We start from the raw sequence: 25,855 nt of genomic DNA, 5'->3' as shown, positions 1-25,855 counted from the left end.
TGTCTATTCAAATAATAATTATACACACACATATACTATGTAAACACAAACTTTTATTTTGCATGCGATTAATCATGATTAATCATTGTGAATAAATAATCTTTTATTATATTTTAAAATGTAATTTTTTCATTTTCAGCATCATTACTCCAGTCTTCAGAGTCACATGATCCTTCAGAAATGCTCAATAAACATTTAATTTTATTATCAATGTTGAAAATAGTTGTGGTGCTAAGTATTTTTGTGTAAACCGTGATTAAAAAAATATATTGTTTGATGAATAGAAAGTTCAAAAGAACAGACATTTTTTTATAAAATCCAAATATTACGTTATACATTTCTTTCCCTGCTGAATAAAAGTATTAATTTCTTTTTTTTAAATCTTACTGGGCCAAAACTTTTGAACGGTAATTTACATAATGTATATGAAAATGATTCTATACAACACTGAATCAGTGAACGAAGTGTGCATGTGAGTTGATTTTAAGGATGTTTCCTGTGAAAAAGTAGAATTTGTATTCTTTATCATTATACTCTTATTATTTTTTTGATTTATGGTTCTGTTTTTAGAAAGTGAAGGATTCATTGTTTCTTTGAATCTTTGAATCATTCATAAAGCTAGTATCATAACATATTCTTTATATTAATTTTAGCTGACCATTGATATTTCACACATGGATTTTGTCTGTGCAAAGTTCAAGTTTCATTCATTTCTGCTGCTAGCAGAGGAGGATCTATATTATGTTCAATGATGGCTGATAAGCAATAGTTTCCTCTGTGAATTCTTTGTTTCATGTGCTATAAAGAGGGGTTTTGTGTGCTTTTTGACTGCATTTGAGTTGGTTGTAAGGTGGCTCATGTAATAAAGAAAGCTTTGTAGCATGTTTCCACAACAATAAGCACAGACATTCATACAAACAGGGTGAAAAATACACACACAACCATTTTTCTAATTCAAGTGTGTGCAGTGCTGTGTAAAAAGACCCCATTAGGTTTTATAAGGGTGTCCTGCTGCTCATTTCAGAGTGTGTCCACCAACTATCATTCTTCTCCCTTAATTAGGAATCAGTACTGACCTGGAAGGCACACAAGGAAAGAGAGAGAGAAATAGACATGCTCCTTTATTACTTCTAGCCTCAGTGACTCCCAAACATTGTTATTGTGATCACCCTCAGACACCGTGACAGCCGAGTGCAACAGCCTGTCTGCCTTTAGTTGTGTCTCAGCACAGGCCGCTCAGGTTAACAATAAGGTTTGAATTTCTTAAAAAAGACACTAGACCTTATGCCCTAGGTGACAAAATCATCCTAGCATGTGAATCAGGACCTGAATAACGAAACAGATGTTCATACTGCATTGTTTTAATTAAAATAAATTTGCTGCTTGCTCAGTTTACTTAATTAAAATCAAATACTGCAACACATTCTTAAATTGAATGTAATCGTGTACAATCCACTTAAAGGCACAGTATGTAAGTTTCACCGTTGGTGGTCACTAAGGCTGCGTGTCCACTAAAGCGTTTTTTCTAGTGGTGGGCCGTTATTGGCTTTAACGTGCTGCGTTAACGTGAGACTCTTATCAGGCGATAAAAAAAATATCGCCGTTAATCTATTCTCAAAGTTGGGTTGGGAGCTGGGTCTATACTACGCAAGCTATTGATGACTTTCACCTTGATATTTTAGTGCGGATGTATACCTAGCCGAATATACCTAGCCGCTCATGACAGCCTGTTAGTGTTGGTGTGATCAGTCTGAATTTTGCGCGGGGTTGCACATAACGTTAATTCTACTAATTCCCGCAGATTTCGCGCTCGCATCTGAAGCGCACACACATACCGTAAAAAAGCCGCCTCTGACATACAAGTGCAAAATTGAGCTCCTTTTTCCAGCTTATTAATGGTCAAATACAATCAAAAATGTCTCAATGCCCATCTTGGTGAGTTTTAAAGTAAACACAGTCGTAACCAACTCACAGGAACAGTGTTTGGGATCCATGCATGCGTCAGGTCTTAAAGGGACAGAAGTTATTTATTATTCAAACTACAAAAAGACAAACGATCACTTACGAGCACATATTCTGAATGCCTTCGGCAGGATTCAAATGAGCCATTTTAATCTAGATTAATTCCAAGATTACAGTGAGATTAATCTAGATTAAAAAAATTAATCTATGCCCACCACTAGTTTTTTCACGCGGCTGGCTGGCGTATTCAATTGTTTTCAATGGGAGCGCCGCGGTTTTAGGACGCCATGAGCGTAACGAGGTGCTGAGCGAGTATTTCACGCTCAAGAGCTGAGCGCTCAACGTTTTTTACTGGTCGCCGAGAGTTGAAGAATGTTCAAATTTGAGCAAAACGCAGCGTTCATCACTGTCACTTTTCACCCAGCTGTCCAATCACAGTGGAGGAGGGGCGGGACATATACAACACCGACCAACCGCCACATTCCACATGTACAACGTCAACAGATGAAAACAAGCAGTATAATAACGGAACAAAATAATTTTATCAGCATTTTTATAGAGAATCAATACAGAAACAAACAATCTGTGAAATGAGATACTAGTAACACTTCCGCGGATATTCCGCATCATAACAAGCAAAGAGTCTCAACTGAAAAAAACGCTGCCCTGCCAAAACGCTCTCAAGCGCCCACAGCGAGACATTTTCAGCAGAGCGCCTAGCATTTTCAGCCAGCTAAAAATGCTTTGGTGGACACGTGGCCTTGTTCAAAAATCAATCCCAGATATGGTTTTATCTAGCGAAACAATCTGCCATTTTCGATTTTTAAAAAAAAATTAATTTACTTTTTAACCTAAATTGTTCATCTTGCGTAGCTCTGCGAGGCGCTAAGATGACGTAATCACGTCGGAATGGTCACGCTAGACGTAGGCAGAAGTACCACCCCTGTTTTTACAAAGTGCTCATGTGAAGACTAATACAAACGCCCTTTAGCAAAGAAAAGGTAAAACAACGATATATCCCTAATTTTGAAGTTGAAAATTTCGTGTTTTTGGTAAAGGGCGTTTGTATTAGTCTTCACACGAGCGCTTTGTAAACACGGGAACGGTACTTCTGCTACGTCTAGCGTGACCTTTCCGACGTGATTACGACATCCTTAACACCTCGCAGAGCTGCGCAAGATGAACAATTTAGGTTAAGAAGTATATTCATTTTAATTTTATTTTGAAAATGACCGATCGTTTCGCTAGATAAGACCCTATTCCTCATCTGGGATCATGCAGAGCCTCTGAAGCCCATCGAAGCGCTTTGAAACTGCATTGATTTGGACCTTCAGCATCTTGGTTGCAATTGAAAACCATTATATGATGAAAAACCCTCAAACATTTTCTTCAAAATACTTAATTTATTCTCGACTGAAGAAAGAAAGACATGAACATCTTGGATGAGATGGGGGTGAGTAAATTATCAGGAAATGTTCACGGAGCGGTGCACGGAGTGGTGGGATCATCATTTCAGCGATTAAAACATCAAGATCAACTCTGTTCTTTACATGAAGATATCGTATGACTTCAGAAGACTTGGAATGCAACATAAGTTAATACTTTTATACTGTTTTTGCCACTTGGCACGGAAGGCACTTGACCATGCTTCAGATTTTGACGCCTTGGGAGTGAGGAATGGGTTGCCTATATAGTATGAATATGTGTAGTAAGAGTATAATCTGCACGTACTACATTCGCAATGTTGTCATTATCATGTGACCTACCAGCATCAGTTATGTCGCTTCACTTCCATTCATAAATCCTCATAATATAGTAAAGTGTCCATATGCACACTTCAGAATCTCGCCAGAAGAAGTAGATCATCTGGGTACTTTTTACCTACTCTTTTATAATTACTGTGAAAACATACTGTTTTTCACCTACTATATAGTAGGGAAGTATGCAATTTCAGATGATTAGACAGTGATTCATGGGCTCACTGAGATCGCCTCCTATTGGCAAACCATTGGAATTTCGAAACGTTATGAAACAGCTTTGACTTAACAGACTTATTTTATTGGATTCACTTAGTTTTAACTTCTCAAGGTATTTGAGTAGATTTTAAAGTTAAATTCAAGAAAACCCATTTCAATATTTGTAACTTTGTCTCACTACCGAAGTTCAGCTAAACAGTTGTCTTAATGCTCTGCATGTGAATATCTAGATGTCAGTTTGAAAAGCAGTGAGCTGTGCTGTTTTGATGTGTTCTAAAGTGAATATTACATTTTGACAGTTTCTTTGAAATACATTTTTTTTTCCTGGATCAAATATAAATGCATTCAGTTTGAACTGCCAGCTCTCACAATTGTCAGCAAAGAGAAATTTAGCTATCCATGCCTTCTTTTTAAAGCAAACAACAACCAGTCTCTCTGTTTTCCCCTCTTCTTTTGATTTGTTTGCTTGTTTCTTATCTCTCAAATCACTAGCAAATAAGAGCAAAATCCCTTAAGACCTCAGAATAGGTCTCTCTCTCTCTCCCTCTCTCTGTCTCAATCCTTCTGTCTTTGTCATTATTTTTCCTTAGTGTCTGTGAGCATGGAGACTCCCTGTGGTTTGTTCCCCGCAGGTTATGAATAAAAGAAGAGAAAAGGATTTTGGAGAGAGAAACTGATGCACAATGTGCGTATGGCCACTCTCAAGACAAAATCCACAAAAACCTAACAAGGAATCAAGCCCATACTTTACATACAACTTCACATTCATGTTAAAGTGTACAATTACATAGGTTATAATTTATAACATGTTGTGATGTGTTGGCACTGTGATATATGGATATTTCAGAAGTATTCATTTCCTCAAAATAAAAGTAACATGCTGATCAGGTTGGTCTTACCAAATACACAAATACGTGGATATGATTTTTTTTTTTATTAATTCAATAATTTTTTTTTAGCAAATTTAGTTTAAACGATATTCAAATACTCATATACTACACAATTGATACATGATGAATAGAATTCGCTAGCAGCAAGATGAGTACTGCAACAATACTACAATTTGAATTTATGTATATATTAATCGGCAATTCAAATTACTTTTATTGTTATTGTTAGTTAAAGGTGCACTATGTAAGTTTTCTGTCCGCTAGAGGTCGCCTATTCAAAACAAACGTGTAGCTTGATGATACCAAGTTTGGGCGCAGAATCTTGGGACATGTGGTCTTCACCTCACAGCCGGTGGAAAAGAATCGGGATAGGATTCGGGCAGAAATCATGTTCATGGATGTGATTATTAACGTTACTGTAGTATGAAGCAGAGCAGGACCGTGTGTTGTGGAGCTGAGCAAGGCCGCTGGAGCGATTGTTAATAAGACGAGCGGAACACAGAGCGGGACTTTTATTATGCCACAGTCGCCGGCGCCACTTTCGCTTTTCCGGTCATGAGTATGAGGTAACGCAGCTCTGTATATCATATTAGATACATTTGAGTGTGTTGAAAATTATGTTATGACGTTACTCTGTGTGTTCAATCGGCGACTGCTATGACACTTGTTGCAGTGAGAGTGAAGCATTTCTGCAAAATAAAACCGGAAACCGCAATTGACAAGCGACTCCCTCACACGTCCCGGCAAATTTCTCACGATTTACAAATTGTAGGAAACATTTGGGATTTTGAAAGTACTCAAATGAACAAAATATATAACACTGGCCTAGTGGTTTTTGGATATTTTACTGAAAATTTTTTACATAGTTCACCTTTAATACACTTAAATGAAGTATCAGGTGTATAATTTCTGATTTAATTTCTTTATAATTGAATGAATGAATATAGCACCATATTTTGCCATAGACAGATGGTGAAATATAAGTCTTCATTATTCAAACTTACTTGTATAACATGGTTCTCTGAAATACTTGATTCAGATCAATCACGGCATTCAGCAGCGGTCAAATAATTCCTAATATTCACTGTCGCCCATGAGAACAATGTATCAATGTACTTGCTCTCAGAATCAGAATCATTGTAAAAACATTTTTTTATTCTCAGGTGAAAAACATTACTTGGGAAGTATGGGGTACCGGTAAGCTTATTTTACGGTGTATAATTAATAAATGCATACATTTGCATATCTTTATCCAGCGAGTTTCCCCTCATGACATTAAACAACACACACACCTTTGCTCTAAATTCATCTAAAAAATAACCAGTGGTTCTTTCGTGTCTTTCTTTGAAGTTGCATCGTTTTTTTCATTAGTCTGAACCTGCTTTATCTCAGTTAGACATCAATGATACGGTCCTCCCAAATATTGATTTTCTTTGTTCTCCTTATGTTCACCAAAACTAAACAGCATTACAGAGGTCCTCACCTCTGCTTTAGATTGCACTGAACCATTGCCAGGTTGGGAAGGCATATAGAAGCACTGATATTAGTTATATAAAAATATTTCCCTCAGTTGAGTCATGGAATGTGTTTGAGTTAAGTGATAACATTATATTCTTATTGTGTGCATCATAACTCCCATAGTCAGTTGTACCAGCCTGCAAAATAGTCGTGTCACGTAGAGAGAGAGTTAAGTAAAGCGCACACTGAATGCATGAGAATCAGCCGTTACTTCCTCCCACAGAGAGATCTGTGACATCCATACCTTCCTTCCTGTTTGACAACCTGGACATGCATCAGGGAAATTTGACACTCCTTCTGTCTGTCTTCCTGTTTCTCATTCTCTGCGTCTGTTTCTCTTTCTGTTCTTCTGCTTCATCTCACAGCTCTCTTTTCCTCTGTTGATTTTAGGTACCTGTTTCTAAAAAAAATTTCCCTTGTCAAAAAACAGCCTTTTATTCTATTTTAGGCCTTCCCTGCTGCCAGCATTACCCCTAGTGAACCTTGTCACTGATAGTCTCTCTTCGTCTGTCTGTCACTCCAGCTACACATGCTCTGGTTGTCTTGTATCTGTGCAGTTGGGCTCAGTGGGTTTCAAACGGCTCCGCTCAGACACAGACTGACTGAACACCTGAAAGAGGAGCTGATCAAATGAGCTGTCTTTTATGAATTTCAACCGTATATATGCATAAAGAACACATTCCATTAATAACTTATTATAGCTGTAATGGGATTGGCACTTGATATATATAAAGATGTTCTGTGCGAAACTATTTTTGATGTCACCATTAAAAGGGAGTATTTAGAAATATATGCAGTTTAGTGTACTCTTTCATTTCAATGCATCACTTCTGCCATAATTCTTATAATAAATAATCTTATAAACACATTTTTTTAATACTCATGTTCTCTCGAGGTTGACCCCAATGATTTAAAAAACATAACTTTTCACTTTCTATTCATCAAAGAATCCTAATGTTTATAGTAATGTAAATAATAATAAAAGTTTCTTGAGCATCAAATCATCATAGAATGATTTCTGAATGATCATGTGACACTGAAGTCTGATAATACAGCTTTGCCATTACAGGAATAAACTACATTTTAAAATAGAAAAAAGATTAATTACTTTTTTACTGTATTTTTCATCAAATAAATGTAGCCTTGGTGAGCATAAGAGTCTTGTCCCAAAAAAACTAAATACTAAAAATGTGCCCCAAATTATCGCACCATATATAAGGTTATTTAGATTAATATGATGTATATAATAATATAAAATATTTATTAAAAATACTATTATTATATTTCATAAATGTGACCATTCTGTCTTTTTTGGGGGGGTCATTATGAGTGTATTTCTACAGTTTAAACACCTGTCAGAAAATCTGTGTATATAAATATTTACCATTTTTTTATATTTGTAACCTTTCATATGGTGGACACTCGAAGCTACAATACCACATTTTTTAATCAGTTTTCATAAATGAAAAGGTCATGACGTATCAACCTTCAATGTTAAGTATATTTTCAAGCTATTACATTGGCCATCAGAATCCAAACAAATGTATTGTATTTTTTATGGTTAAAGGTTCAAAATGAACCTAAAATGAAATTAAAATAAGCCCATGATTTACTTATCATGAAGTCATCCTATGTGTATATGACATTCTTCTTTCAGACGAGTTAGCGGAAGTTAGAGATTACAGTTTGTAAAGTTTTAAATATGGATATTTTTCTTACACAAACACATCACTTCTATTCAAAAGGCCTTTATTAACCCCCCAGAGCCGTGTGGAGCACTTTTATGATGGATAGATGCACTTTTATGGACTTCAAAACGTAAATAGCCATTCACTGCCATTATAAAGCTTGGAAGAGCCAGTAAATGTTTTTTTTTATTCGTCTGAAAGAAGAATGTCATATACACCTAGGATAGCTTGAGGGTGACTAAATCATGGGCAAATTTCCATTTTTGGGTGAACTATCCCTTAATAATCTGACAAGAAATGTGCTATCTGTCATAAATTCAGACCCTAATGCTTATTTCTGACTGAGACTCAGAAGAAGTCAGTCAGTCAGAAGGCCGGCTGGGAGCAGTGTTCATATGAAGCATGCCCTTCATATATCCTTTGGCAGTGTCTTCACTGCTTTGACCTTTAACCTCAGCCATTACTGAGTGCAGGCAGGGTGTTCGCTGAACCAACCAAAATCCACCAATCAGCAGCACATGGAGGGTCTGCATTAGTGCCAAACCCCCATGGGACAGCACTTACACCGCACACACCAGCTGAGGCCCTGCGACACACATCGTCTTCAGACATCATCATAATAAGCCCATACAGTTTTATTCTATTACTGAGCTCTTAGAGGATGTATCTCCGTTGATGGTGTGTCTAAATATTCCCTGGACAATTAGATTAAACTGTTATTTATTCTAGACCATTAGATAAATTAATCTAACACCAGCGGTGGAAGCACAATGTTGTAATAGTATAAACTTTCAGATTGGGACATGCATAACCAAAAATAGTCTGCGATATAAAATGTTCAGCTATGATTTACCTATCTCATATGAGTCTGTCAATATATGGATTCAGCTATGCATTTTCCAGATAATTTTTCTGAAAAATATTGTGCTTCCAATTAAAAACGTGTGCATTTTGTAAAAGAGTCACATTGTGCCTGCCCTCTCTTATCTAGCAAAACATCCCTCTGAAAAGCAGACCTTGACAAAGGGTTTCAAACATGACCTTTGCATAAAGGTGACCAACAGCCGATAACGTTGCCTGCTTTCTTATCAGGACAAAAAAATAAAAAGTGCTGAGGAAGCGCCCATAAATTAAAGGAACACGCAATTTAAAAAAAAAAAAAAAAGGCTAATTTTCCAACTCCCCTAGAGTTAAACAGTTGAGTTTTACCGTTTTCGAATCCATTCAGCCGATCTCCGGGTCTGGCCGTAGCACTTTTAGCATAGCTTAGCATATATAATTGAATCTGATTAGACCGTGAGCATCTCGCTCAAAAAAATGACCAAAGAGTTTTGATATTTTTTTCCTATTACTTGACTCTTCTGTAGTTACATCGTGTACTAAGACTGACAGATAATGAAAAGTTGCGATATGCCAAATGTACAAAAACATAAGTTTTGTGTCTTGAAAGTTACGTATTAATACCTACATATTAACGACGAGACCTGGCTGCACACTTAACTGAACTTAGACCTGTATTACAACTTGATGTGCTTTTCCAATACTCAGAATCTGATCTTATGCCTTGTTCGCATTAAAAATCTCATGCACTGTTGGTTGCAATCAGATCATTTCAGATACAACTGAAGAAAAACAGTCCCTTTCTGACATACAAAACATGTTTACATTTTCTTAAAACTAAATGTTAATGCTGTTCAGTATAAACAGAACCTGAGCGCACAAAGTCTGAGCTGCTGTTTTGCTGCTGATAAGACTCAAAGCTTCTGTGGTTTTGAGAAAGAAACATTTTGCAATGCATTTGGATTACTTTGAAATCTAAAAAGAAAATAATCCACATTTTTATGTATGAGGATTTGAGGTGAACATGTCTGTATGATTGTTGTGAACATTTAATAAAAGTTGAGAAGGAAGAATGGCCATAATCTGTAGCAGTAAAGTATAATTCATGCAGCTCATTACTGAAGTTATGACATAGCATATGTTTCTTCAACTTCAGACACTTTTTTTAAAGTTAAATACTGTATGGATATATATACAGTGCTTTCCACTAATATTGGCAGAATTTGGCACCCTTGGTAAAGATGAGGAAAGGTGGCCATGAAAATAAATCTGCTTTGTTTATCCTTTTGAACTTTTATTTTAAAAAAAAAAATCACAAAATGCTGACCTTTCATTGAAGTAAAATAGTTGAAACAGTAAAACACAGTACAAAAGTAAAACAGTTGAAAGTGTGTGTGTGTGTGTGTGTGTGTGTGTGTGTGTGTGTGTGTGTGTGTGTGTGTGTGTGTGTGTGTGTGTGTGTGTGTGTGTGTGTGTGTGTGTGTGTGTGTGTGTGTGTGTGTGTGTGTGTGTGTGTGTGTGTGTGGTGGTGGTGGTGGGTGGGGGGTTATTTCAAACGTTTATTTCAACGTTTGAAATAAAAGTTCTCTCCAATAGGCTACATGTTGGGCACAATTATTGGCACCACTAGAAATTCTTGTTGAGTAAAACTATGAGTAAAATAGAAATGTGTAAAATATCTCTGAAGTATATTCACATAATTTTTGTTTTAGTCTTTGAGTGGACAAGACTCTCCAAGGATCACAGCTGGAGAATTGCAGAGAAAGTACCCCATGCCCACTGTTAAATATGCTGCTGGATCTTTAATTTTGTCTGCCTATTTTTTTGCTGGAGGTCCTGGACATCTTGTTCAGATACAAGGTATCATAGATTCTAGCAAATACCAACAGATAAAAAATCAAAACCTGACGGCTTCTGCTAGAAATCTTATAATGGGCCGTGGTTGGATCTTCCATCAGGACAATGATCCAAAACAAACATCAAAATAAACACAAAAACGTGTCAGTGAGCACAAAATGAATCTAGAGATTCTGTATAAAGGAATGGTCTCTGATCTCTTGTCAGGTGTTCTCCAAAATCATCATGAATTATAGAAGAAGACTCAGAGCTGTTATCTTGGGAAAAGGACGTTGCCAATTATTGTGGACAACATGAACTATAGAAAAACATGTATTTCATAATGTGAGTTTCACTTTCAATTGTTTAATTTCAATGAAAGGTTGGAGTTTTGTACATTTTTTGAATGAAATATCATAAAGATAAACAATGCAGATTTATTTTCACAGCCGCCTTTGCTTACCAATATTAGTGGAGGGCACTGTATATATGAAAGAAATCTATTATGCTCACCAAGGCTGCAAGAATCAAGGTAAGTATTAAATGTGTACAGAAAATGTTACTGTATATAATTTCCAATCAATTCTCATCACATCTTTGGATGTGTTTTAAGCAACACGATCTCATTACAATGTGTATCAATAGTACGAGTGTGCAATCTCGTGGAATGTATACGGCAAAATGAGTTTTGCCGTGCATATGCTACGCAGTTTTTCGCGTGCATATGATACGCACTTTATGGCGTGTATATGACACGCTTTTGGGTAGGGTGAGGGTGGGGGTGTGGGGGGTTCGTACATATAATACGCCATAAAGTGCGTATCATATGCATGCGAAAAACGGCGTACCATATGCACGCCAATTTGCCGTATACATTCCACGAGATTGCACACTCGTATTATTTATACGCATTTTCGTGAGATCGGGCTCATTTTAAGGGAGTTTATTTTGAAAATGTCTACAGTGGCCTAAATGCCAAAAGTAGCCCATAGCTGAAGAAACACCCATATACAGTATATATAAATATATGTTCTATGCTGATAAGGCAGCCTGTGTGTATTAGTTCCCATTGGTTGGCAAGTCAAGCTGCCAAAAAGTCATTAATTCATTCAGTTTTGGAAGAAAATTCTTGAGGAGATGTTGTCTTTCTTCTTTCAGTCATACTGTAAGACAGACCTGGTTTTCTGTTCATTAATTCCATTTGTGCAGTCTTGCATATGAGTGATAACACTCGTAACTGTAGGCCTCTGCTGACTGAGAAAACTTCAAGGGGGAAAAACTGAACAGAGATGAATTAATGTTTTCAAATAATTATTTGGTTTTATTTAGCTGTTTTAATCATAAGACTCATTTACATTGAAAAATCACACTGGCTCTGAGTTTATATTACTCTGCAAAAAAAAAAACAGTGATGTAAATACAAAGTTCTGTCATGGCGCAGGCTGAAAGGTCCTTAACGCAATCATAACATTCTCTATTGGGCAAGCTGATTGGTTCCTGCTGTATATGCAGCAAATGAGCTTGCTGCTCAACCTTCAAATATGGTCAGCGTTGCCGTAGCAGTTGCAGTGCTCTTTCAGAAACCCTTTACCATCCCCAGCTCCAGGAGTATACACTATATTGCCAAAAGTTTTGGGACGTCTGCCTTTACATGCACATGAACATTAAAGACATCTCATTCTTAATCCGTAGGGTTTAATATGGAGTTGGCCCACCCTTTGCAGCTATAACAGCTTCAACTCTTCTGGGAAGGCTTTCCACAAGGTTTAGGAGTGTATTTATGGGAATTTTTGACCATTCTTTTAGAAGCGCATTTGTGAGACACTGATGTTGGACGGGATGGCCTGGCTCACAGTCTCCACCCAAATTCATCCCAAAGGTGTTCTATCGGGTTGAGGTCAGGACTCTATGCAGGCCAGTCAAGTTCCTCCACACCAAACTCGCTCATCCATGTCTTTATGGAACGTGCTTTGTGCACAGTCATGGCCCATCCCCAAACTGTTCCCACAAAGTTGGGAGTATGAAATTGTCCAAAATGTCTTGGTATGCTGAAGCATTAAGAGTTCCTTTCATTGGAACTAAGAGGCAAAGTCCAACCCCTGAAAAACAACCCCACATCATAATCACCCCTCCACCAATCTTTACACTTGGCACAATGAAGTCAGGCAAGTACCGTTCTCCTGGCAACCGCCAAACCCAGACTCGTCCATTGGATTGCCAGACAGAGAAGCGTGATTGGTCACTCCAGAGAACACGTCTCCGCTGCTCTAGAGTCCATTGGTGGTGTGCTTTACACCACTGCATTCGACGCTTTGCATTGCACTTGATGTAAGCCTTGGATGCAGATGCTCGGCCATGGAAACCCATTCCATGAAGCTCTCTACGCACTGTTCCTGAGCTAATCTGAAGGCCACACGAAATTTGGAGGTCTGTAGCTATTGACTCTGCAGAGAGTTGGCGACTTCTGCGCACTCTGCGCCTCAGCATGCTTGTTGCAGTATGTTGTTTAATCACATATCAGAATTAAAAAATATATATATTGTTATATCCTTAATTTAAAGGGATTTTCATTATAATGCCTTCTCAGAGTTTAGCATGTGCTATTGTGACCGCTGATGTTTATATGCTAACCTCCCCCATTGTAGGACAGTCTTATGCCCAATGACTTTTGTTGCTAAGCAACGGAGCTTGGTCTGACACCACTGTGATTGTCCTGAGCAGAGAAATTTGATGAAGATATGGCATGTTCAACACAGCTCAAACTGCTCTGGGGCTGGGAACGCAAAATTAAACATTGAGACTTTGAGACCTTCCTGTTTCTCCTCAACAATGCACATGTAACTGAAAAATCTCTTTCACTCTTAGAATAAACAGATTCAGTAATGTTGGATAGAAGATGAGAGCCTTTGAAGACATTACCAATAACTTAATGGAACATGAAGACCCATATAGCCAAATCAAGAACTATACTGCCAAAAATGGGATTTAAAATAAAGTTGTTTTTAGTCTGTATTCCACTTATGGCTGATAGAATCGGTTCTATTCCCCAATTCCTCTCTGCCCTCCCTCTCTGCCGTATCATGTCCTATATACTGTCAAGGTAATGTCCTAGATTCTTCTCAACACTCATTATTTAGACACTTAAGTGGCAGAGCAGAGATCATAGGCCTTTATTCAGCTGCTGTCAGCACGTATTAAAACCTTTTATTTTTCTCAGACGGCTGAAGAAGGGAAAAACATTCAAGTCTGAGGTATTTCATATTCAACAATTTGTACGTGCTGCATAAAAATGCTAGTGCAGAACCATTCCAGGAATCTAGGCATTTGATTTACTCGTTGCTACGGGCAACTGTCCTGCCCGTGTGTCCATGTGTGAGCTCATGTTTTAATGAATCATCTCATCATGGAAATGCAGTCATTATCTTCACTGGGACACAACATGCTTGCATATTCATGTGACTTTGAATGTAAACGAGACCATTAAGCATGTAGTATACATATATAAGTAGATCTGTGGCTGACCGTCTCACTTGCTTTCCTTCAGTGCCATGGTTTAAGGCATGTGCTCAGTTATCAAAAGTGTCAGTAAAAACACAAGGTCTTATTGAGAAAATATGAAAAGAAGAAAAACAGATGGAGGACGATTGACGTCGTCAGCTAGATTTCCTGGCGTGAGTTTTGTTTTACGGGAAGAAAAACAATGAAGAAAAAAATATGAGTGATCTACTTTCTCAATACTCCAATTTCATGGCATGTTTGTGGCTGACAAGTTTCTGCTATAGAGGCACGCAACATCCGGTTGGTGAAGCTTGCTCACTCTTATTGGCTATCGCAGGTATCATGTCAGAGGCAGCCCCGTCAAGAGTCGTCAATATCAAAAATGTTTCATATTTACGATTTGAGATCGTGCAGGCTCCGACACGATTGGGAGCAGTAAAATACTCGTAATGACACCACACAATTGAGGATTTTTTAGGCAAAAAGTCGTTTCCAACAAGCATCGAATCGGGCCACGTCCCCCAGTCACTTGGGGGTTCAAATCGGGTCTCAAAATCGCATCTGCGCCATTAATTCACACAGAGACACAAACATGCAGAATTCATATTTAAAAAGTCTTTTTGCGATTTAATATTCACAGACAATTAGAATAAAGAACTTAAGAATAAACTTACCCGTCACAATCTGGATCAGTTACTCCTCGAAATGAAACTGAAACCAACTCTTCTTCTGAGGTAAATTATTCAAGGATTATTCCTCACCACGTCTCAAAATCATGAATCTCACTAAACTTAATTTTTTAGAGTTGACTGCGTTGACTCTGTTTGCATGGTTTGCCTCAGAATTTGCCTTTGAATGCTGTGCCCTCTCTGTGGGCGTGGCCACATTAGCGGATAATGATGAGGCTCGCGAATGACTGACATCTCTCTTTTCAAACAGATTACATAAACAGAGAATATTTGTTTTCGATTTGACGTAAATTATTTAAAACCTGACATTTCAAGTTTTTTTTGTTTCATGTTTGTGTGACAAGTATTCGCTAAGTTACTGTTCATTTTCTGACTTCATTGAAGTCCATTCACTTCAGAATGGAGTTCATTGAGAGTGAGCGCTAGGCGGCAGATCGAACATCATGTTTGCTTTCTTTGTTTTGCAAAAAGCACAACATTTTGTTTCTATTTTGAGTGTACACAAATAAAAGTAGAATGATGTACACTTATCTGTATTACCAAAATCGACAGAGTATTTTGAGTCTCTTTTGCACTAAGAAAAAAAGCCCCCGCTCCTCAGACTCAATGCTCACGTGGGTTGCCAGTCTGAGGACACGCAACAGGAACGAGCGCAATCGACAATGGAAGGCGAGGAGACTTACACACTACACTGTAAGTTGATGATTTGATTTATCCGCGTTTTAATGTGCTTCCGTTCATAGAGATTTTTAGATGGATGCCGAGGCTTTTTAGGTGAGGTAGAATCTACAATCTCTGACTCAGTTTGTTTGCTGGCTTCCATGGCATTAAAAAGGCTGTGTTTTCTGCCAACTGGCAATCTGAAGTGTCGAAATACTATTGGGTAAACTGGTAATGTGCGGTATTACACAGACCAAAACAAAAACAGATATTCCGATACGGAACGCACATTTCAAAGTAGAATAACTGGCTGTAGCATTGCTCTTCAGACAAACGAGTATGTGAACTCAGCATGTTTCCTAAATATCTGCAAACATATTATGGTATTTTTATGCTTTAGTACTACAGCCAAAAACTTACATACAGCACCTTTAAGCCCATAGTTTCATCAGTTCATTGTTCGATATTGTCTTTATTTCATGTGGTTGTGTGTGTTGGTTTTCTCCTGCAGTGTGGATCTTTGTGGATCTTTGTGTTTGTTTGGATTCTCATCTACAACCACCAGTATGTGACAACACATTGGCGTGTATGCTAATATAATTATTGTTATAGTTGTCTTTATTGTTTCTTGGGCATTTAGTGTTTAGTGGAACATTCTGTGTTTGCTGGGAGGTTCTAGATTTCAGCCCAACTCTTCAAAACGCTTCTGAAAAAAAAATAATAATATGCTAAAAATGTCTTGATTTCTTTTGATTTAAACATCAAAAGCTTTTGCATTGCATCACAGAAACCTTTACACCATGGCAAGATCAGTCTGGAGAACTGCCATGCAGCTTTTGTCTAGCTCAGACACAAATGCGGTTACAGTACGTCTCAGCGACTGTTGTAATCGCATTTTATGTTTGCACAAATCGGATCACTCTATCATGCAGACACATGCACCAACCCAGACATCAAATTATGTGCTGTTAAAAATGCCACTCTCACACCAAACATACAATACTGGCTGCTTTTTTTCCCCCCACATTGCAACCTGCTCTTGGCTAAACCTGTAAGAATCCAATTACCATCAGCCCTTATGGCCTTTTTGCATTATTTGCTTCACTTTATTGTCATAACCTTTGCAAAGTTTTATGAACATAAACATGTCCTACTTCAATCTAATCTGAGCGAGGGCCTGGAGCATCAACAAAAAACCTGATCAATTATTCATTCAGCAGCCTGGTGAGCATATGATACATCCCTCAAGTTACAGAGCGATACTAGTTGCAGCTCTATTGTGGCCCAAGTTTTGTGTGTGTCAACATTCCCACTTCCAGGGATTTCAGCACGACAAATGTGCTGCAACAGCTCAAGGAGATTAAACATGCCAGCAAGTCACCCTTATAGCTTTTTGGCTGCTTCTGTTATGTTTCCATGCCCCGCAGCTCATCTTAAATAGTCTATAACAAGTCATTTAGAGATGGCTGCAGTGCTGAGTAAGCATTGAGTGTTAGTTCTCCTGCCTATTGAGTGCTGAGATAGATTTTGTGTCTTCTTAGGTAAATTATTGACTTTACAGACTTTACAGAAAGCATGATGGTGGTGTTGTCTTCCTGGCCTCAAACAGCTGGTGCTGCTGGGAGAGCCAGATGGCTCCGAGCAGAGCTGTCAGAACAGGACACAGGACACTGTCAGATTAAATGAGTTTCTGTCCTCCGTATCCTCTTTAGGCAAAGGAACATAGAGGTAATCAGTTAAGGGCAATTATACTTATGCCTCGAGTGTACGCTGTAGGTACAGCGTAGCATAGTTGTGTACACTGTAAATCCTAACGCTCAAAATAATGAATTGGTTTGAGTAGAGCGAACTCAAATTAAACGAATTAGTTCAATCACATGAACTTTTATCGAGTATTTAGAACTTTCTTTTTCTTTTGAGTTCGCAAAACATTTAAAGGTCCCATGGCGTGGATTTTTTTTATTATTTTATAATGTTTCCTGAGGTGTACGTATATTGTTAGAATGATTTTTACATCATAAAATGTCATAATTTAGAAATAAAAGGCATTTTTTCTATCCTGATATTAGCCCTCTGGCTTGAATGCTCTGTTTGAAGGGGCGTGTCTGCTGTGAGACTGCAGTGAAAACGCCAACTGTTGTGATTGGTTGACATCTTCGCATTTGAAATGAGTATTAGATTTTGTGGCGGAGGGGGCGTGGTTTAGCGAGGTCTGCAAGCACTGCCAGAGAGAGACGGACTGCATGTGGACCAGAGAGACCTTAGAGCTGGAGAAAGATTGCTGAGAAGGTTATATTGTACTGAGTTTTTGAGAGCGCAAGTTTATTTTGTTTGTATCTGAGAGTTCTGAATAAACACGAGTCCCAGTCACGCCGACCCGTTCTTCTTCCTCCTTATTCTACAAACTTTGTAACATGTGGAACCCCTCCCGAATACTTTTTCTATGTTTTTAGTTTACTATTACAGCTGTCGAGATTAACAAATAGTGAAAGTGTTGATTATAGCATTATTTTTAGATCTTTTCCCATCACATGAAAGGCTACTGTGATGAGCATTGAGTACACAGACAGTCTGTTGATCGCGTGAATGCAGTGATCTCGTCATTGCAGCGCTATTTCTCACAAAATGCTTTCACCACAACTAACAGCAAACACAATATCGACATTAATATGCTGCATAACAACATCATTCATTATAACGCCAGTTTGGACAAGTGTGCAGATATACTCGCGACGTGTGATTGACAGCTCCGAACATTATAAAGAAAGTGTTCTTTGATCGCTCTATGTAGTTTGATCATTTAGATAACAGATTTGTTTCATGCTACTAAGAGAAACGATGTGAAGTTGATCGTTTAGACACTGGCTTGATTCACTGATGCATAAACAGTATTAAACAATTTAGAAAGAAAGTCTGTGTGAACATGAATAATTAGCTACACATCATAAACCACTGATCACAGATCAGGCATTAAAGAACACTGTTACTCACTGTTTGTGGCTGTGCTGTCGATTCCATGTGGTAAAAGTCTGTTTGTAAAGCCTGTGCTGACATTGCAACTAAAATAAACTGAATCCATTTTCTCCAAATTCTCTGGGCGGGCAAAGCAGAGGAAGGGGAGGTAACCTTTCCCCGTATGACGACATATAGGGAAGATTTCAGATCGGCTCGTCTGAGCTGTCATTTTCTCAAAGGCAGAGCAGGACAGCCAGAACTCTGTTTACCATAGACAGGCTAGGGGAACTCATATTAATGTTAAAAAATCTCATAAAGCGACATTTCATTTCATGGGACATTTAAAGCATTCTGAATTGTTTAATTGTTTTGAGTTTTATGAACCTGTTTCTTTTAATTTAGACAAACTTAAATTTAACTGAAACTGGGCTGGGATTTATATTTCCCAGCATGCTTTGCCATGACACTCAAAAGGGATAGTAAATGCTAAAATTAAGTGTTATAAAATGTTTTTTTGTGAAAGATTAATGTTAAGGTGGAGATTTAGTAGTGTTTCATGTTTTGCTATGTTAATTCTGTTATGTGGTGTTTTTTGAAGGTTACCATCATAGTGACGAGTGGAGCATGAGCTTAGTTTGAGAACATACTATATGTTAAATGTTCTGTACTCATTCAGCAAGTGCTATGCTATGCTAATGCTATCAAAGCATTGTGTTACCAATTAGCAAGGTAGCATTTATTGAATTAGCTAGTTAATACTAGCCAAGTTTCCACTACTACAAATATTTAAGTTGATAACTTTAGTTTAAATGTATGAATTAGCTTACTCAAATATTTGAAGTTAAAGGGATAGTTCACCCAAAAACGAAAATGTGATGTTTTTCTGCTTACCCCTAATGCATCCAAGATGTAGGTGTCTTCGTTTCTTCAGTAGAACACAAATGAAGATTTTTAACTCCAACCGTTGCTGTGTGTCACTCATATAATGCTTGTCAATGGGGTCGAATTCTATTAGAGTAAAAAAAACATGGACAGACAACTTCAAATTAAACCCTGCGGCTCGTGACGACACATTGATGTCTTAAGACACGAAACGATCGGTTTCTGATAGAAACCGTACGGTAATTATGCAAATATATCACCTCATATCAGACGAATGCTTCAGCTCTGCAGACTGCCATCACTTCCCATGAGTGAGGTCAAAATTACAGCCGGGTCATAGATATATACATAGATACCTCATTAGTGCCTGCGTGGATCATGGCGTGGATCGCTCGAATGAGGATTCTAAGTATACATATCTATGACCCGGCTGTAATTTTGACCTCACACATGGGAAGTGAAGGCAGTCTGCAGAGCTAAAGCATTCGTCTGATATGAGGTGATATATGTGCATAAATACCGTTCGGTTTCTCTCAGAAACCGATCGTTTCATGTCTTAAGACATCAATGTGTCGTCACGAGCCGCGGGGTTTAATTTAAAGTTGTCTGTCCATGTTTTTTTTACTCTAATAGAATTAGACCCCATTGACAAGCATTATATGAGTGACACACAGCAACGGTTGGAGTTAAAAATCTTCATTTGTGCTCTACTGAAGAAACGAAGACACCTACATCTTGGATGCCTTAGGGGTAAGCAGAAAAACATCAAATTTTCATTTTTGGCTGAACTATCCCTTTAAGAGCAATTAAAATGAGTACAAAATAAAAAAATATGCAAGTTCTGCTTACTTAAACTTTACATTTCTTAACTTAAAATGTTTTAACCCAACTGATTTGGGTTTACAGTGTACCCTACATCGATCAGCTCCAACTCCAACATGATGCTCAGTTTCAGGCGCCATTGTTTGTATAGCCTAAACTCAACACAGTGGAACATAGAAACCCCGACGCCAACTGTAGCATTTTGTCTGTGTAATTGCAGAGCAACACCGACAGAATGCACAACGTAGGATACGGGGTACACTCGAAGCAGAAGTATAAATTGGCCTGTATAACTGGAAGTATAACTGGTCTGTTTGTGTAGTTTAAAAAAGTGGGACAAGCCATAAGTGCATGTTTGAAATAGACAAACTTTGTCACAACGAATATAAATGATCAACAAGGCACTATTTTAAACTCTTCTTGCAGTTCTGATGAGTTTTCTTCCAAAATAAATTTAGGGCCAGATTTACTAAACAGGGCAAATTAGCATGAGAGCGCAATCCCATAAAAGCGCGCAGATGGGATTGGAAAGTTCTGTGGGTGATTTACTGAAAAATTAACTGTGCAAATTAAAGAACACAGACGCAGCCAGATCATTTCCATAATGATCAACGCAATCTACAAAGAGCAACGCAAGACATGCCTTTTTTGGGCGTTAAATAATGGCACACATGCCGGTAAATTGACTAGCACAAACCTGCCATAAATTTTGTGTCTGAAAGGGAAACTCCTACAAATGCATATGCAAAAATGCCAGCCGTAAAAACAACTTTTCAACGCAAATTTTTCACCGTGTGTCTTTATTAAATCCTGACAGTGTTTTTTTTAACAGCAAAAAACATAATGACATTACATTGTTTTGCTACTAGAGGTCACAAAAAGAACTTGATGTTTGAAAATGACAAACTTTGGCTTACCTGTCACAAGTGAAGTTTTAGTAACTAATTTCGGGAGGAACACGTCCAGATAATTAAACCTATCTAAACATTGGAGCACGCCAGATAAAGTAACCTAATCAAGTGGAGCACCCTCAGATAATTAAACCTAATTAAACACATGTGGAGCACATCAAGCCAATCGATTTAATCAATGATAAGAGGTGTGTGTATATATACAGCATATTTACCTTCTTTCGTTGACCGTTTTTATTTTTAGCATCCCTCCACCACCCCATCTCCTCACTTTGATTTAATAAACTCATTAGACGTCAACACAATCCAAAATAAAATACAGTCTAGTTCTAGACTATCTTTATCATGGGGGGGATACTCTGGGTTCGGGCCAAATTCCGAGCCCGGAGCCCTCCCCCGGACAGCACGCCAATTACGCATAATCTTTACTCCATTTAATTTGATGTACGTGTGAACTCGTGAATGAATATTATAAATGATCATGGAGGCACAATTTTCAATGCTATTCTAAATGTTTTTCCTCCATAAGAAATGTACTATATAAAATAAAAGTAAACGATGACAGAACTGTCCTTTTTGGGTGAACTATCCCTTTAATACCCATTTAAAACCCACTAATCTCATGGCACTATTTAATTGTGATTGCAGTGTGATTTCATTCATGCCACATTTGAGCTGCAATAAATAAAATCATGGCTGTTGTGGAGATTATGTGTAATACATTCTATGTTGTATCAAATCAAATATTTCTTTCTGAAGCTACTTTTTGTCATGTCTACTTGATGCTTTTCTCATTTAACACTATAATGACTTTAAATTATCTTTTGGGGTGTAATTTCTCAGCCAGATTTGATGTGCAATTCTTCATTTGTTTAAATAATTAATTAATTCATTAATCAATCAATCAGCACATTGTGTAATTAATTAGATTAAACATTTGAATTGCTTGATAGCTCTAGTTGTCATTATTACAAATTATGATTTATGTAAAAATATATATTTTTTATTTTGTTTTCAAATGAGCTACAGCAGGTCATAAGAACTTTTTAAAGAGATGTTTGAAACAGACAACCTTTGGCTTACCTGTTATGATGAATATAAATGATCAATAAGGGCACTATTTTCAATGCTCTCTTCCAGCAGTTCTGATGGTTTTTCTAACATAAGAAATTTATATAAAATAAAATAATAATAAAGGATCGTTGTCGTTTTGAAAGCATAATAATCAATAATTCAATCTGATATAACCATTGGTTAAGGTCCAGCACTTCAGTGCTTGCTTTATATAGATTTTTGCCTCAGAATTGCACTAGCAGGGCAGTGGATGTCCTGTAGTCAGGTTCATTCTACATATCTTTCGATCCAGCTCTACACTCCTACAGGGCTTTGTATTGGACCCAAATGGGACCGGAAAGCTATTTAAAGCTCAGTGTGTGGCACAGTTCTCCTTACATGGGAATGAGCCCCACTTCTCTTACTAATGGAAAGGTGTGAAACCTGCCATCTATGTTCAATGGATGTTTTTTTTTATATGAAAAACACATTTTGCGAATTAACATTTTGCTTCCAGTTGATCATTATTTATTGCATCAAAAAAGTAATTATTTCGCAATGGCTTCCATGCATCTTTCTTGTGGTATCCTGCAGTGTTAATCAATAAATCCACATTCACATTTCAGGCGGTTTGTTTTGAGCCTTTGATATTAGAAGCCTTGAACATTAAGTTTGTTTCTTAAAAGGACAGTTCACTCAAAAAGGAAAATGTTCTATTTTGTGTTTTAGAGCTCCCAGAGAACTGGACAGACACCAAGGAGACACTCCTGGAAGGGATGGTGTTCAATGTGAAGTATCTGGGCATGACTCTGGTTGGCCAACCTAAAGGAGAAGACATGGCAGCGGCTGCCATCAGGAGGATTGTAACCACGGTCAGTCATCAGTGTAAAAGCAGGTCAAGGGACTTGTGAATAGTGAGGAATGATCACGTTCCAAATTGTACTCAAATCATTTTTATGCCTTTGCAAATTTGTAGTGGTATAAAAAGATGTTGTCACATAATAATAAGTATTATTATTACTACACAATATTAATACTGTAAAATATAATAATAATAATCATTTTATTGAGCTGGAGGACACAAGAACAACTTTGTAAAGAAATTATTGATGGTTCTCATTAGTGTCAAACTGATTCAAGGCACAATATGTAATTTTCGCCGCTAGAGGTCGCTTATTCAAAACAAAGGCGTAGCTTGATGACACCTTGATTTTGTGAAATCATGTGAGGTGTTGTCTTCACCTCTACAGCCGGTGGAAAAGAATACGACGGGACTCGGGCAGAAATCATATTCATGGATGTTAATGTATTAAAGATTTATTAGCATTACTAGTATGAATCAGGGTGGGGCTGAAAGCCATTGGAGCTGAACAAGGCCGCTGGAGCGATTGCTAATGAGAGACGACCGCGACACACAGCTCAAGAGCAGTGGAGCTTTTATTATGCCACAGACGACCAATTCCGCTTCTTCCGCTCATGCTTATGTGGGGTAACGCATTGCTGTTTTATCATATTACATACATTTGAGTGTGTTGAAAGTTATGTTATAATGCTACATCTGCAACATAAAACATGGTACTCGCGGTAAATCAAGAAAAACAGATTTAAAGGAATAGTTTACCCAAAAATTAAAATGTTATCTTTATCTGCTTACACCCAGGGCATCCAAGATATAGGTAACTTTGTTTCTTCAGTAGAACACAAATTAAGATTTTTAACTCCAACCGTTGCGGTCTCCCAGTCGTATAATGCATGTGAATGGTAACATTTTAGATTATGAGAGCTATGAGAGTAAAAAAACATACACATACAAATCCATATTAACCCCTAGAAGTCTGAGCTGTCTTTGAAAGTAGTCTCATGCTAAAAATCAGTAATATTGTGACACTGAACACAAGTATTCAATAAATACAAATAACTGAATAATTGGTAATGATGAATGTTATAAGTAAAATATTTGGGATTTAAAACAATATAATGCAGTGTAATTATGATTTCACAGAGTATATTGTGAATTCAGGTTGATTGAGATTCTTTTTTCCCAGTCATTTCAATGGCAAAAATGTTCTGAATCATTTGATTTTGTAAACTGTCATACACACAATACTCAAATATAATTTCGAGCTTCAGTTAATTTATGAGACATGCGTGCAATGCATGATCGCCAGCGCTAACGCTATTGTCTGCTATATTTGATTCTTATTAAATAAGAAGCAAATATATTTAAAACATTGATTAAAATTAAGATACAATTTATACAAAACGAAATTCACTTTAAAGAAAGTCTTTCTACAAAACAAAACATTTAAACAATTTGAAGCAAAATACGTTTGACTGGTTCTATATTTATAGCATCTGAGCAGACATTTGCGAATAAAATCTTTATTGATGTGACACTAGGCTATTTTACAATAAACGCATCATAATCTGTCCAAAACAGGCCAAAATAAAGCTTGTCTAAACAGTCTTTTGTCTATGATGTACATTTTATGTTGCAGCAGGATTCATATTTAAACAGTCTTTTTGCGTTTAATATTCACAGATGCTAACAGAATAAACTTAGCCTACCTTACAATCAGCAGCTGAATCCGTTGTAAATTATTCCAGGATTATTCCTCAACGCGTCTCAAAACAAGGTAGCTGAAGTATAGCGCGCTTCACTTGATGTGTTTATTTGAGTTGATGTCTGGGCGTCGATCTGTTCTCATGGGTCGCGTCAGTATTTTAATCTCAATTGACTGCGCGCTCCGTGGGCGTGGCCGCATTAGCGGATAATGAAGAGGCTCGCGAACGACTGACATCTCTCTCTTTTCGAACAGATTACATAAACACAGAATATTTGTTTTCGATTTGATTTACATTATTTAAAACCTGACATTTCAACGTTTCTTTAGACATATGTCTCATGTTTGTGAGACAAGTATTCACTAAGCTAGAGTTCCTTTTCTGAAGACTATCTGAAATTAACGTCTTTGACAGAGAGGCTGCAGATCACGCATCATGTTTGTTTTCTTTATTTTGCAAAAAGCACCAAAAAAATTTTTTTTGTGACTGTACACAATTTTTTTTTTAAATTTAACAGATTATAATGATGTATAACACTTGCCTGAATGATAAAAACAACAGTTATTTGAGTCTCTTTGGCACTGATAAGAAAAAAATTAATCGGTCGTGCCGGCGTGACCACCGACTCGAGGGGGTTAAACCCTGCGGCTCGTGACGACACATTGATGTCTTAAGACACGAAACGATCGGTTTGTGCGGGAAACCAGGCAATATTTATATAAAAAAAAATTTACCTCGAATGCGATCTATTTACAACAGCCTACACTTCCGATGAGTAAGGTCAAAAGTACACGATTTTCATTTTTGGGTGAACTATCCCTTTAAACAATAAGACTAACTGTGTTGAGCTGTATAACAATAATTTGTTTTCTGGCGTTGAATGTATCAAAACAGTTGCTCACCTGTCTAATGAAACAATATATTAAAGCGTCTTTGGAAATCGAGGGTAACACGGGTATGATGTCACTATAGGCGACGTACAGACTCGTCCATGTCCTGGTTATTCCTCTGGATTTAAACATTCTTGGAAACATTTGGAATAATGTAAGTACACAAGTCAACAAAAAACATTGTTCTTGGGGTTTTTGGATATTTTAATCCAAAAATCTT

The 25,855-nt window shown here is 37.4% G+C and overlaps 1 protein-coding gene across 1 annotated transcript in view; it reads left to right on the top strand.

Moving 5' to 3' along the window:
* The window catches only part of LOC307135262 (low density lipoprotein receptor adapter protein 1), a 52,583-nt gene that overhangs the window by 2,692 nt on the left and 24,036 nt on the right, over positions 1-25,855 (top strand). The window contains exon 2 of the mRNA XM_079831542.1: positions 22,910-23,052. Coding sequence (XP_079687668.1) covers positions 22,910-23,052 — 143 coding nt within the window. The remainder of the gene's footprint in view (positions 1-22,909; positions 23,053-25,855) is intronic.

Source organism: Gobio gobio (assembly GCF_949357685.1).
Source record: "Gobio gobio genome assembly, chromosome: 12".
In the NCBI taxonomy this organism is placed as follows: domain Eukaryota; kingdom Metazoa; phylum Chordata; class Actinopteri; order Cypriniformes; family Gobionidae; genus Gobio; species Gobio gobio.
Note: the sequence above shows the minus strand (reverse complement) of the source record. Positions and strands in the feature narration are given on the sequence as shown.